At 33.0% G+C, this 14,323-nt stretch overlaps 1 protein-coding gene across 2 annotated transcripts in view; it reads right to left on the reverse strand.

The window, feature by feature from the left end:
• Positions 1-14,323, reverse strand: part of Plod (procollagen lysyl hydroxylase) — a 72,987-nt gene that overhangs the window by 32,304 nt on the left and 26,360 nt on the right. For both annotated transcript variants that reach the window (XM_085944537.1, XM_085944546.1), the window contains exons 2-6: positions 9,061-9,295; positions 6,077-6,255; positions 4,501-4,668; positions 2,411-2,607; positions 484-737 (exon numbers count right to left, since the gene is read on the reverse strand). In XM_085944537.1, coding sequence (XP_085800663.1) covers positions 484-737; positions 2,411-2,607; positions 4,501-4,668; positions 6,077-6,255; positions 9,061-9,295 — 1,033 coding nt within the window. The remainder of the gene's footprint in view (positions 1-483; positions 738-2,410; positions 2,608-4,500; positions 4,669-6,076; positions 6,256-9,060; positions 9,296-14,323) is intronic.

A 14,323-nucleotide genomic window follows, 5' to 3' on the forward strand; every position in this document is an offset into this window, starting at 1 on the left:
ATATTGTATAACAACACTTGAGAAAAATAAAATTTAATTGCAGAAGAAAAGAGTAATGGGACTGAAAACATTTAAATAAGTACCCTGTGTTTCGGACATGGATGGTGCCACCATAAGAAATAATAATGAATGAACAAAATGTAATCCAGCTGGATTTAATACTAGATTGGCCACATGCTAAATTACTTATTACACACTTAAGAAAGAGAGTGGCGTTGCGGTGGCACTATTATCGTTATGTAAGTATTGTAACGCTGCAAGAAGACTGGCTAGCGACTGTAATTTTTGGAGGCACCGTGTAGTGTACATATGCCCCAGCTGAGAGGCAGATATGACAAAAAAAAAACTATTGTCAAAGTATCGCGAGCGTTTTTGAGTTCTCCAGACTAGCGATCCCTTTCTTAAATGTGTCGCCGTATAACTACAGTGGTTGACTTGAGATTATTTGAAATACATAATATAAAGATACATATTATTACATACAAAACAAAATTCCTTGCGGCTCCTTCTTCCACGTCATCACTCGGTTGAATTTGTTTGACACTGACGTATTCTTTCTCATATTTGGCAATAAATTCTTTAACACTATCCTTGTGGTACTCTGCTTTGTTGGTTAGGAAGAGGTGAATTTTATTTTTTGGGTAATTAAGCGCCGCCAGTTTTAGGAAAAACTCTTCGATGAATGGTGTTGGCTGTTCAATGAATACTGCCACTAAAATACTGGGAAGATTCTCCTCCTGAAAATAAAAATAACAGCCATAGAAATATAAATTTGTATAATATTCTCCTTACAGTGGATAAAAAATTTATACAGACAAATGTTCTTTATCCATCAAGGTACTAACTAGTGTTGTCTGTAAAATAAGGTCACCCATTTTTTTCACAAAGAAAAACACGTTTATTTTTCTACATAATCCCCATTGCGATCGATGCATTTTTGCATGCGGTGTAGCATTTTTTGTATACCCATGTCATAGAACTCTCGGTCCTGAAATTCGTCCCACCCGGGTGTGACTTCAACGCAGGAAAGAGATGATAATCACTTGCTGCTAGGTCCAGGCTATAGGGAGGGGGGTTGCGTGACGTTTTCTATGAATGCCGGAGAGGATAAGATATCAATAGATAATTAATTCTCAGTGAGTTTAGAATACATTATAAAAGTTAAAAATCAATTAGTTACAATAATTATAGTCTGTGAGTCACGATTTTTCGGATATTTCCACTGATCCTAATATAATTATTCAGCTTTAAACATATTGTATAAGCCCAACCAAAGATAGGTATATCATGATCAATAAAATATTCAATGTTGTGATATATGTACTCGTAAGCCACATACTAGTATCCTCAGCTGTCTTCTTTTTCAACCATAATGATGTGATGGAAAATATAATTAGCTAAAAATAATTTTGTCTGCTAGGAGACAATAAAATTTTGTCTGTCAGTCATTTTTCAATGAGGTAACCCAAGTAACACCTATTATTAATCTTTTTTACTGTTATTTTTTGGTGGAATGACATGATTAATTTAATTGATATTGTCGTGAGACGAAACCGGTCTTTCAGGCTTATTCTAACGTATCACTCAACATTCAAAAAGAGCTAATTGTAATAAATATAACACATTTATCACTTTACGTATTCTGGCGGTTAATTATGTAAATAAGTTAACCGTTTGAACTGTCAAAAAGTGCAATCTTTTAACAGCCCCTCTCTTAGCCGTGTTAACTTTGAGAACGAGACAGAGTGCGTCAATTACATATTGAGAATTAGTAGTAACATAATATTTGTTTTATTGCAATTTACATTCGTGCTGCAATCGCAATGACATGACTAATAAAAATGTAAATTATGTTGATATGTTCGACATGTCAATACAAAATTCTTGTGTTCGGCTTTATCCTCTTGGGTTCGGCCGTAACTGGCAGCACGAATGTACCCGAATTTGACGGAGATGTCTACCAACCTAAATTTTTGCAGTATTACGAATTGGAGATAACCGCCGATAACTGTTTTGTTTATGGAATGCCTTGCGTTTTAATTTGGACCAATGAAAATAACGGAAACATGCTAAAGTAATAATTGTTAAGAATAGACCCGTTGGTATGTAATAAATATGGAAAAGTTACTATAAATAAAAATAGCAACATAATGATTATTGTGCTGTCGAGTATTGAAGTGGCTGGGTTCAGGTTTGGGAAAAGCCAGTGTCCGCATCCAACTGTGCCAAGAGATGTTTTATTTCTGTCAAATGAAGGACAGATATGGCACACCAACTGATCCAATGTCAATAGTGAAGGTCAGAACACGGAGAGAATTCATGGATAAGACCAAATCCTACTCTAGCATATAGTGGAAGAAAAAGAAAATTGTATAATCAGAGAATAATATTAACATTTTTTGATACATACGTTTAGAATGATATTTCTTTCTTTGCAGACTTCACAACCACGAGTAGGAGACCAAGCATTTGCTAAATAACTAGTTAATGAGTTGAATACTGCTTTCGATGGCCCGTTCCCGTGGAGTATCAGAGGTTGGACATCATATTGAACGTTGTTTATGTACGGGTAGACTATACTATCATTCACATGTAATTCTACTTCACCTGTAAAGAAAACAAACACCAAAATTAATATAACATAATTAGATACATACAACAATATGTTCACATGGCAAAAAAATTGCATGCACATATGGATTCAAATGAGCGCTTCCTTGAGAATTTTGAATAATTTGAGTTTACAATTAAATTACGTATACCTATGAATATTTTACTTTATTGCTTTCTGAATTTTGAAGAAATCATAGTCTAAAAGAAATGGTAAAAATAATCCTGGAAATAAAATATACATAACATTACGAACTCCCTTTATCTATATTTCATTATCGGTTATACAGTACTCTCTCAGTAATCCGCCACCCCAAAAACCAGACAAGTGTCCAATTAGGGAAAACGGCGGATTATAGTGCATAAATACAAAATATTGTAAAAATTAAGACAGATATTTTGTAAAAATAGTTTTCATTGAGAAATTTGTACTACCTAGCAACTTACGATTTTTCTTATGATCAAAATCGATTATGTATTAAATTATACATATGTATTAATTATAAACTAAGTTTATTAACTACATACATAAAACATTAAATCACTTAACACAACTACTTGTTCAGTGTTTGTTTTTTTCTGAATATTGTTGTAGGATTGTGTCATCTCGTAATCTATGCAACATGATGAATGTGTTGATAGTTGCATTATTTTCCTCTGCCCATTAATTAATCGTATTGCGTCAGTTCCAGCCAGTGCATCTTCTGATTTGACTGTATGAGCTGCAGTCAGTTGACAATTATTGCCTTCATCCTCAGAATCCAAGCCTCTCAATGTATTTATAAGCTCGTCTTCAGTCAAAAGCAGCGCATACTCTTCAGAACTTTCTGCTATCCATTCTTCTAAAACATTTCGCTTTAGCTCTGAGTTTTCAGTCGCCCTCTGAATCAATTCTTCTAATGGAACTAAGTCTTTCGGATCCCAGTTTTCATCATCCTGATTCATGGAGGGCCACAGCTTTTTTCACGATTAAATTATTGCTCGTCCCGGTAGGTTGTCCCATGCCTCAGCTACGTTAAATACAACAGCGGACAGCTGGTATAAGCATGCGACGGACTACTGAATTTTACATATGAATACCGGTGAATTATAGAACATGATTTTGTGATTTTAACTAGAAAAAAAACGGTGGATTATAGTAGTTGTCGGATAATCGAGCGGCGGATTACTGAGAGAGTACTGTATGTAACGAATTCTGTGGTGTAGCATACACATCATAACCATCTAAATAATTAAAAATCACTCCACTCTTTCACATACATATATATATCCTCCAATCCTTCATACAATAATATACAGCACTATAATGTGTTAGACACCATTAACCAAGTTTAAACACGCATGATTGCAACCAGTGTCAATCTGCCTTCAAAGTTTAACTAAGTGCGCCCCAAAAAGAACTTTCCGAAGAGACTTTTTCATCTGGTATCAGTTGCTGCAAATTGATGTAGCTAAGCATACTTCACCCAAAAAGGAGTAAGTGAGGTCCCTGCTAGAAGAAGAACGTCCTGGTTTGGATACCTTAGAGACTATTTTGACCTCAACACTCCATGCCTGTTTATAGCAATTGCAGACAAGGAAAAGATTGCCAAAAATTATCACTGATGATAATGAGTATCGCACATAAAATAAAAAGAAATAGTTGTCCCTTAGAAACCAAAGTTTGAAACACTTAAAAGTTTTACCATTTCAACAGACATATTGTTACACTTAAGCATGACTGACTGTACTATGCCAAACTAACACATCTTGGAAGATAAACTGCTTCTGATTAAGAACTAGGAAGTCCAACAGTATACAGTAATTTAAAAAATACATGACAGTAGAATGTAGGTCATGATTATCAAAGACTAACAAATAAATATGAAAAGACAATAATAAATTTCTTACCGTATGCGCCATTTAAGTTTTGGAAAATTTGTGACTTATGATCCAAATTGATTTTCAGCTTTTCCCTTAGCTCTTCATTCAAGTAAATATTTGTGTAATATAATTGATCATCATGTCCATTCTTGACCACCTTATTGGTTACAATATCATAGACTTCGGGCAGATATCCTGAAATTTTCAACAAAATAATCTATCATAATGTAAAAGTCAGAAAATATGTGAAAATTACGTATTTCATGTTGCTCGTAATTGTTAATAAATAGAAATTTAAAAGACATTTAAAGTTCATTGTATTTTTTGCGAATAAATATATTCTTGAATTTCAAAATGTTAGAAGATCGAAAGAATTGACTGGTCAAACTATACCAGATGGATACTTCAATGAAAATAAATGATGAAACTAATAAGAAATAATTTCTAAGTATGTCTATTGTCCGGCAACTTCATCTTGGCTACGTGGCAAATCTGTGAACTACGTACAGCTAATCGAACTTCCGGTTTCAAATTAGGAACGCCCCCAAATTTTTCATTACATTTTTGACACTTCGTATTGGACGCATCTATCAATTTACGTAATTTGAAGCTTTTTATATTCAAAAGATGTCTAAAACAATACGAAATGATGTTCGAATTATTATCAGTAAACTTTTGATTTATTGCGAAGAAGAAACAGAGTCGTATTTAAAAGGCGAGCCTATACAATACGTTCAACAAGCCCATATTACGGGTTCCTGTCATTGTCAGGTATGTCAAAATTCAGTGTTGTAATACTAGAAATATTTCCCCAAATACTGGAAATTATGTTTGTATATTATAAAGTTATGTGTATCGTAATCTATTTTATTAACATTTTTAGAGGTATAATAGTTAAGTATAAATGATCATTAGTTAGTTAATGAATTGTCCTATTTTTTCCTAATTATTTTCCTAATTTTTAAACCGATAAGTAGGTACATATTGTTTTAAAATTTATGTAAGGTGCATATAATTTAATTTATAGAAAATTATTTTCACAGTATGTGTTTCTACAACAATTTTACTAAAAATACGATATAAAGACATCATTTGTAAATTATAAAACATGTGATTGGGTCATCAATATAATATTGAATATGTTATATCTTTCACTTCTACTTTTTTACTCATAATTTGTATTCTAGTTATTTAATTAATAAATACCTGCAGCAATATTATCAGTTAATGTGGGTTCAATGATACATTTCCTTCCAAATTCAATAATTACGCTGTATTAATTAACATAATAGTAATAATTAAGAGGTGAAATTATTTGAAAAAAAAATTCTATTGATATTTATTGAACAATAATTAGACTTATAAATTAATGTACCTACTTATAAACTTACTGAGAATAGAATTGATATAAACTTAAAACCTAATTTCGCGGGATATGTTTTCTCAAAAAATGACAACACTGTGAAATATTCTATATGCGATAAGAGCGACTTCCTGTTATCGCCTAAATAATGTTGTCGTACAGTAGTTTTATAATTTGTACATTTCAAAGTCAACAAATTAAGCTGAATTCTAGGGGTTGCAAGTCTTAGAATGAACCTACCAATAAAACCGCCAGAATTTAAATAAGGATTTCCCTTGTCGAGTAGTTTTGGATATTTTGTAGATAACGATTCATCGGGCCAGCAAAACTGTTCTGCTGAAAACAGCACTCTCGTGTTCTCAAAAGATTTGAATCTCTTCACAATTTCATCCAGTTTTCCCAAGAACATGACATCATAACTGAAATGTAAAGAATCAGACATAAGTAACAATAATTATTTATTGAACATACATGTGTAATTTGAAAACACTTGTGAGAAATATATAACAAATAAACATAATGTTACATTCTTTAATCTTGATAATAATTATTTGTTGATAAAAAAAAATAGTTTATTAGATTATGTATTTGTTTTTATATATTTTCATTATACTCTCATTCTTTCATTGCCATGTATCTTCCAAGCAAGACTTAAGCAAACTTACACCCATTGGTTACTTTATTTTTTGAAGATCTCAATAAATGGTAGTCTACCAGCATTTTTAGCTGACACTTATAGCTGCTTTTAAAGACAGCAAAAAGAAATAAGATTGCTTTGATCAAATCGGCATTTAAGTGTGAAACATATAAACTTGACAATTCTATGTATTAATAATTTAGGACAAATAAGGCAATTGTAAACCAATCATTTTTTGCTATTTTGCAACAAACAAACAAATATAGAATACTGAAATGTCATTTTGATTTCCATAGTAACGCACGTATATATTAATAATTTAGTTGCTAGGACCACCCCATTAGCAACCAATAATAGTGGATTGGATTACGGATTTCTTCCAAAATAACATTTCATACAAAACAGAATTAACTGAAAATGAATTCAATTCTACTTAAAGATGGCTAAAAGTATTAAAAGAATGCATTGGCATCGTGTTCTGATATATTCTAAAAGATTCAAATGTCTAGCTAGTCAGGAAGTTAGTTAAAAATCGATTGCAAGATTTGTACTGGATAAACAACCACCGGACTAACAAAAATACGAGCTAAGAAAAACGTGGTAAAATTAGTCTCTTCCAACAAAGTTTTGATTAATTTACTTTGTCATCAGCAAGCGATAACTATCTTTTTGTGGTACTTACACCCTAATTAAATTTTGAATGCACAATAATTATGGTTGTGAAAAATAACTCAACATAATTGAAGTCAGGTAATAGCACTTTGACTAATCCAGTTCCAGATGCACGATCATTCAACCTGTACCCATCCTAATAGTTGTGGGAGAGAACACCACCTACAGTATCTATCTGCTCAAATATGATGCGTGACTTCGGATTGGCTGTACCTATTTATCAGCATTTCAAAGCCTTTTATGAACAATGTTGAATAATATATTCACACACATGTCTGAATAAAGATGTGTTGTACACGAATCTACATAGAGTCTGTCTTTTATAAGCTGGTGTGCCGGTTTCCCCCCCGCTTCACCATTCATCTTGTTCTCTCCCATTGAAAACTTGAACAGTTGAACAGGATGGCACAATGCTTTCCGTGTGATGTGTACGCCAGTTTATAGAATACAGACTCTAGTGCCTGAAGATGGCGAAAGGCGAAACATGGGTCGCTAAAAACGATTCAAATGTAATACTACAAACTTAAACCATTAAAAAAAACCAATCCACTAAAATTTTGTGTTTCTCAACCTTTTTACACCTACCGACCACTGAGAATGAGAGAAACGTTTTGCAGATCGCTAATGCAGAAATAAAAAATATTATTAGTTCAGCGGTATGAAACGGCTGGTGACTGGACAAAACAGAACATGACAAAACAGAACAGCCAGGGGAAAAATGAAACATTAATTTTTGTGGAATCTATTTATTAATTAAATTTTAAACGAAATACATATACTTACTTATATATAAATATTTAATATTTAAAAAAAAAACAATTTTTAAGTGAAATCATCAAGGTATATATATATACTTTCATTTTTTTTACAATACCGTTATTTTGAAAATAATGCATTTTTTTATATATAGAGTATATAAAATTGTATAATGTAATCACTGCATGTTGGCCATTTGGCGTAAATACCTCAATTTATCTGTTTGATTTTGATAATCATGCACGGCTATTGCCACTCGATTACTAAGTGTCTCATACTTTTTCTTTATAACTTCAAGGCGACCTGTATGAGCACTAGCTAATAATAATCGGGGTGCCGGAAGAAATCAAAAATCACGAAAAAAATTGTTTTTTGTCTCTCCTGTAAAAAATTGCGCAATCGTAACACTTATTTTGAATTGCGCAAACTTTACAAGGGAAACAAAAAAATGGATTTTTGTCTGTCCTGCGAAAAATTGCGCAACCTTATCACTTATTTTGAATTGCGCATATTTTACAAGAGAGACAAAAAAATCATACAATTTGTAAAATTCATTTTTTTATCTCTCTTAATTATTTTTCGGGATTTCGACCCAAACCCATCCTAAGCTTGCCGGCATCACCGACTTAAGTTTATTTGAGGCTTTCTAGTGATTAGTAATGCAGAAATTAGGTAGGTATATAATTTGATTTATTATGGCATATTGAAAATCTGTGCTATTAAAAATCTATCAACATAATAGAGATAGGACAATTTCAATATTAAATTTATATTTTTCCTGAAAGTTCATAGTTATATTTATCGTTGTTCTGTTTTGTCACTGTTATGTTTTGTCGTGTTCTGTTTCGTCTTGTTCTGTTTTGTTACCGAAACGAAACGGCTATATTGTAAAACAAAAAGTATAAATGAAATGTCTGATCGCGGTTAATTTCGTCACGTAAAACCATTAATCTATTCTAAGAACAAACACACAATGCACAAACGCAGGTGCACGGGCTTTGCAGGTTTTATTAGAATTTTTAAAATTTTAAAAATTCACGGACCATCAGAAAAATTCTGTGGACCACCGGTTGAGAAACACTGCACTAAATAGTATTTATGATTTTATTCAATACTGAAAATGTATATTACTATGTGAAAGCATAGCAATATTAATTACCTGTCAGTGAATAAAACGATTTTCTCAGTATTGGCAGCATCCTTTTTTAATTCTTCCAATTCCTGCCGGAGAAGATTGATTTTTTGGCCACCACCGGCGTAATTCATGTCGCCGCCGGTCCATTTGTGGCCGAATCCCAGAGTCTTAGTTGGAATATCGTAGATCTTTGCCGAGCGCAGATACCGTTGGTAACCCTCGGTCCAATTAGATGCTACGGTCAGTACTATGACATCATCTGAAAAAAAAGGACAATAATATATCAAAAAAATGTCTTTTAGCTCCAGCAAAGACAACAATGTCATCTGTTCTCCCGGTCAAATCGCCTTGATATATTTTACAGAGTAACAGTAAATAGTTTGGGTGAGAGTGTATCGCCTTGCCTAACACCTTTCCTAATAGCAAACATACATGATAATTCTTGGTTGCACAAGGCGACTTATACAATAATTATTTGTATTGGAATCAAATGCATTTTCATAATTAATGAGATGCAATGTTTTAGTTATTGGCAAACTGCTAAATACTCGGTACCTGACCACCAGACAAATGCTGTCATACAGCAGTAAAGCCCAAAAGCCACTGGATCAACAAATTGATCAGTTTGGGAGGAAGAATGTGGCAACAAAGGCTTGAACTAGTGGAGGTAAGCCACTGGATCAACAAATTGATCAGTTTGGGAGGAAGAATGTGGCAACAAAGGCTTGAACTAGTGGAGGTATGCGTCCATCTGTAAACAAAACCTGGTTGGTGATTAAATTATGGGATGTGGCATCACAGGTATGGGATCAGGGAACTCAGAAATAATGGGAACTGAAATACCCAACGGGTGTAGAGTAACAGGCAACCGATACCGAGTAAGAAAGAATATGGAATAAACTTAAACACGTGTCAAAAATACGCCTGTCCTTCATTCTGACAACTGCTCTCGGTTTATGCACTGACGCTCATTCAATATTGGTGTATTTGAAGGTTGCAACACACACTATTGCATGTCTATGTGTGGTTAATTTTCGTAGGACACTCACACATTCAAAACCCTGCGTCAAAATGTAATGTATTTGGGGTATGGCCTATCGGAATTCTATTTATTAATCTGTTCTGTGTATGTGATACTTCGAGTGTCAGTTCAATAATATATTTCGCCAACTTAATAATATTCGGTATGGGCGAGATGCTGATAGAATTGTATGTCACCAATATAATTCGGAATGTCCTATGAATTGAAACTACTGACCACAGAATAAATAAATAGGCGAGCATTATTATTAGTACCTATTTTACATACGACTCTGAGTATGATTTATTAAAAAATTATACTAGGCCGTGATCCTAGCGCAATATGACATTTGACTACAGGCACATCGCAATGTTTTATTTTTTATTAATTGAAATAGCGCACATAAGTGTTGTTATGATGCATTGGCCAAAAACTGTAATGCCAATTCAGCGTTGGCAGCTCAGTATTTTTCTTGCTAGATCTAGCATTTCTAGTTTAAAAAAATCAATGGTTTAGTGAAAATATACTGCATGTCCACTTTTTGTCGAAATTGAGTTACACAAAAGGTTCTTCTGCCCATGCTGTAAAAATATTATACTAGGATATTTGAGAACATACCGTATGATTCAAATACACAATATGTCCATTTACCATGCATCTCAAATGTTAAACTTCGATTTTCTCAAAACATTTAGGAGCATAGATCAGTGAAACGGCAAAAGAATTTTCAACAATAGGTGGGACGAAATTTCGCCCGCGTTGCCAATCGGAGAGCGATAGTAGAGCTGTGAGCACGTCAATTTGTTTTGTGATGGCGTCGGAGGAATATATTCTTAAATCGTGTAAAGATGACTAAAAAACGTTACGCATTTACTCGAACAAGAAAACATGTCAATGAATATATTATTATTATTACTAATATAACAATAAACATAACATTAAATGGACGCATGTTGAATTTTTATGACAAATTATGTTTTTTTCAGCACGAGTCGTTTGCACAATCTGAGCGTCGCGTAGTCACGATCTTTTTAGACCATGCCTCAGCTGACGTATATTATAAGCTGAAGTATAATGCTATAGCCTTAACGTATTACGCGTTAAATCTAGCGTTTTTTGACACCGCAAACAGCTTTAAGCTATTCAGAAAAAAAACTAAAATATTCCACCACGTTTGTTTGACATCTACTCATTTGACGGGATACGGTTAAGTATTGACACAACGAAAGCTAAAATAAACACCCAATCGACCCGACATGAAATCTGGATGGATTTTTTGAGATTATGACGAAAGAAAAAAATGTAAATATAAAGAAAACATTAGGAAGAAAGCTAAAAAACAAAAAGGTGTCTGTCGTGTGCAAGGCCTGTAGTGTAACAATATTCCTCGCGAAAAAATCAATCTAGAGTCTGTATTCTATAAACTGGCGTACAAACGGAAAGCATTGTGCCATCGCGTTCAACTGTTGCAAGTTTTCAATGGGAGGAAACGAGATGGATGCTGAAGCGGGGGCGGGGGAAACCGGCACGCCAGCTTATAGAAGACAGACTTAAGCATGTTTATTCTCCTAACTAGCATATTTCTTTACCATCTGGGATATTTTCAGGATACGAAATGGCTGGCGCGCCGTTCCGGTTCATGAAATCGGCAAGATTATCACCCTGTTTCTCGCGAAAAAAATAATTTGGCCATCTGAGTTAAATAATATGCCATAGGTATAATAAAAAATATCCAACACTTATTTTTATAAAATATATACATGAGATTAAATAATTAGGTATGTTAATATTTTTGTAGTTGGCAGTTGTAAATACTGAATGCCAAGATATTTTTTGAAAATGTATATACACGCGGAATTGATGATGTGGTCAGATGAGGAAGACAAAGAAAACAATTTGGGATACGAAATAGAAAAGATGGGCGAAACTTAGATCTCACACGAAACTAAGCTATCGACAAAGATTACACGTAAATTGTACGTTAAACAATTTACCGTGGCACAGTAAAGTTTGCCGTGAACTTTCTTATCCGAAAGAGATGACCGTATATTATACGGTCTTTTGATAACATTCAATATGAACATTAATTCAATTTTCATAGCTGATTTTGGCAAAATTTATGAATTCAAGAATGAAAACATAACTGAATCTAACCTTACCTAACAAATAATCCAGTATATCGGCTATCTTAAAAATTTGTTTGCTACTGGCTCCCTGTAAAGTGTGTAAAAAGACAAGAACCATGTTTTATTTAGACATGAATTTTATGTCAGTACTATACGACCCAAAGAGATTGGACGGCCTTTAATATACAGCCATATTTGTGTGATACGGCGAACTGCATACGTGCAAGTTTCCGGACACGATCGACAAAGGCATGTCTTCGAATCCCATACAATCCAAGACTTTTTCTAATAGGTATATTTCCGAGATTTTTTTTAAGTCATATTAAGTACCTACTTGAGTTACATCAACAATATATTAGTAGACAATATATTATTATTATTAGACAATTATATCATAATTACTAATAATTATAAATAATCTCTTATGTTACCTAATATTTTAAATAAATTATCCATTGCCTGGACATCCAATGGCGTGACTGTTGGACTGTCGACAGCTAATGAAAATGATTAAATGTTATTTTATCAAGGATAGACAATAAATTATTGATGATGATGACCCACAAAGAAAAATATCTTAGTACCTATGTAGTGACAATTAAATACTTTTAAAAACGTCGGTCGACTTTACCAGGGCATGTTACAAGATTTACGAAACAATTTTGGTGATTTTTTTTAGAAATTATTAACGTAAAACTTTAAGTAGGGTGATTATAAAATATTAATTTGACATGATAAACTCATAATGTCATATATATATAAAAAAAAATTAACACTAGGAATTGTACGACCCAGTGGCGAAGGGTGGAGGTAGGCTGTTATGATTCGACATAAATAGTGCACACTAAACTTGGTCAGTCATACTAATTTGTTTCCATTGAGCTAAGAATACAATCTGCAGACGCTGTTGGTTACTTTTTAAAATTCAATTATACCCTATGCCATGGGCGATCCGACAAAAATAATGCACGCTTTTTAGTCATATTTGTTTGTTTTCGTTGACTTTTGAATACATATTACAGATAGTGACGGTTAGTTTTTTTTAATTCATTAAGCCCTGCCTCACCAAACCACAATCGTAAAAATATTATTTTATCTATAAAATATCAAATATTATGTATGGTTTAATGGCATAATTTTAGATATTTTATAGATAAACGAATATTTTTGACAATAAATTATCTACCGTGGCTTGGATTAGTTGGGGTTTAATTGAATTTTAAAAACTAAAAATCACTATCTACACATTGTAGTCTTAGTTTAATAAAAACAAATACGTTTCACTGACAAAGTTTAGTGTTCACTATTTATGTTGGATCTTAACACATTCACTGCTGACCAGATAATTACTAATTAATTACCACATTTAAATATCATGTTAATTATATCTAATGGTTACGCGCCTACCCTTCACCACTGGTAGGACTAATGGGTATTAGATGCCATCGAGTGATGGTGGGTAATGTCGTCGACGAATTTTCTTGGCGGTTATTTTTGAAAACTTTAAATTCCGAATTATAGGGAAAGTTAAATTAAACGACAGCTTACTTTCGTAAGTCTATAATATCAAAACATGCAAAACAGTTAATAAAAGTAAACAAAAAATTAATAGTAGGTTTATTATAATCATAATACATACCCACCTACTAAAAATAAGTTCAAAATAAATGTACCAATCGAAGTGTATCGAAATAATAATTATGTTTCCTTTTAACTATGTCAGTGTACAATGCCAAACAAAAAAAAATTATATTGTATTCAAAAAGGTATACGATGTACATAACTTTCTTATTTGTTTATTATAACAATTGCTAAAATGTTAAAATACCTATAGTAATTTGACATAAATATACAAGTGAAATGGAAAACCGCATGCTCGGTATTCACGAGAAGAGAAAGGTAGAGAAATAGTATAACAAAATAAATTAGTAAACGCTGTCGTCCATTTTTATACGTTTTATTCGGGCACTCTTTCGATCGTTGTACCGCAGATTTCGGCATAATTGAGTAGGCGAAGTTTTATCTAACGAAACATAAGCCCGATCGCAACATACAAAATCGTCTCGACTGCGTCATAGGTATAAATCAAACAGCCGACAATGTTGCAACTCTCTATCGCGCACCATGTCAGAACAGTGAC

Source organism: Rhyacophila brunnea, unplaced genomic scaffold (genome assembly GCF_057557595.1).
Source record: "Rhyacophila brunnea isolate RB1 unplaced genomic scaffold, BYU_Rbru_1.0 scaffold_1, whole genome shotgun sequence".
In the NCBI taxonomy this organism is placed as follows: domain Eukaryota; kingdom Metazoa; phylum Arthropoda; class Insecta; order Trichoptera; family Rhyacophilidae; genus Rhyacophila; species Rhyacophila brunnea.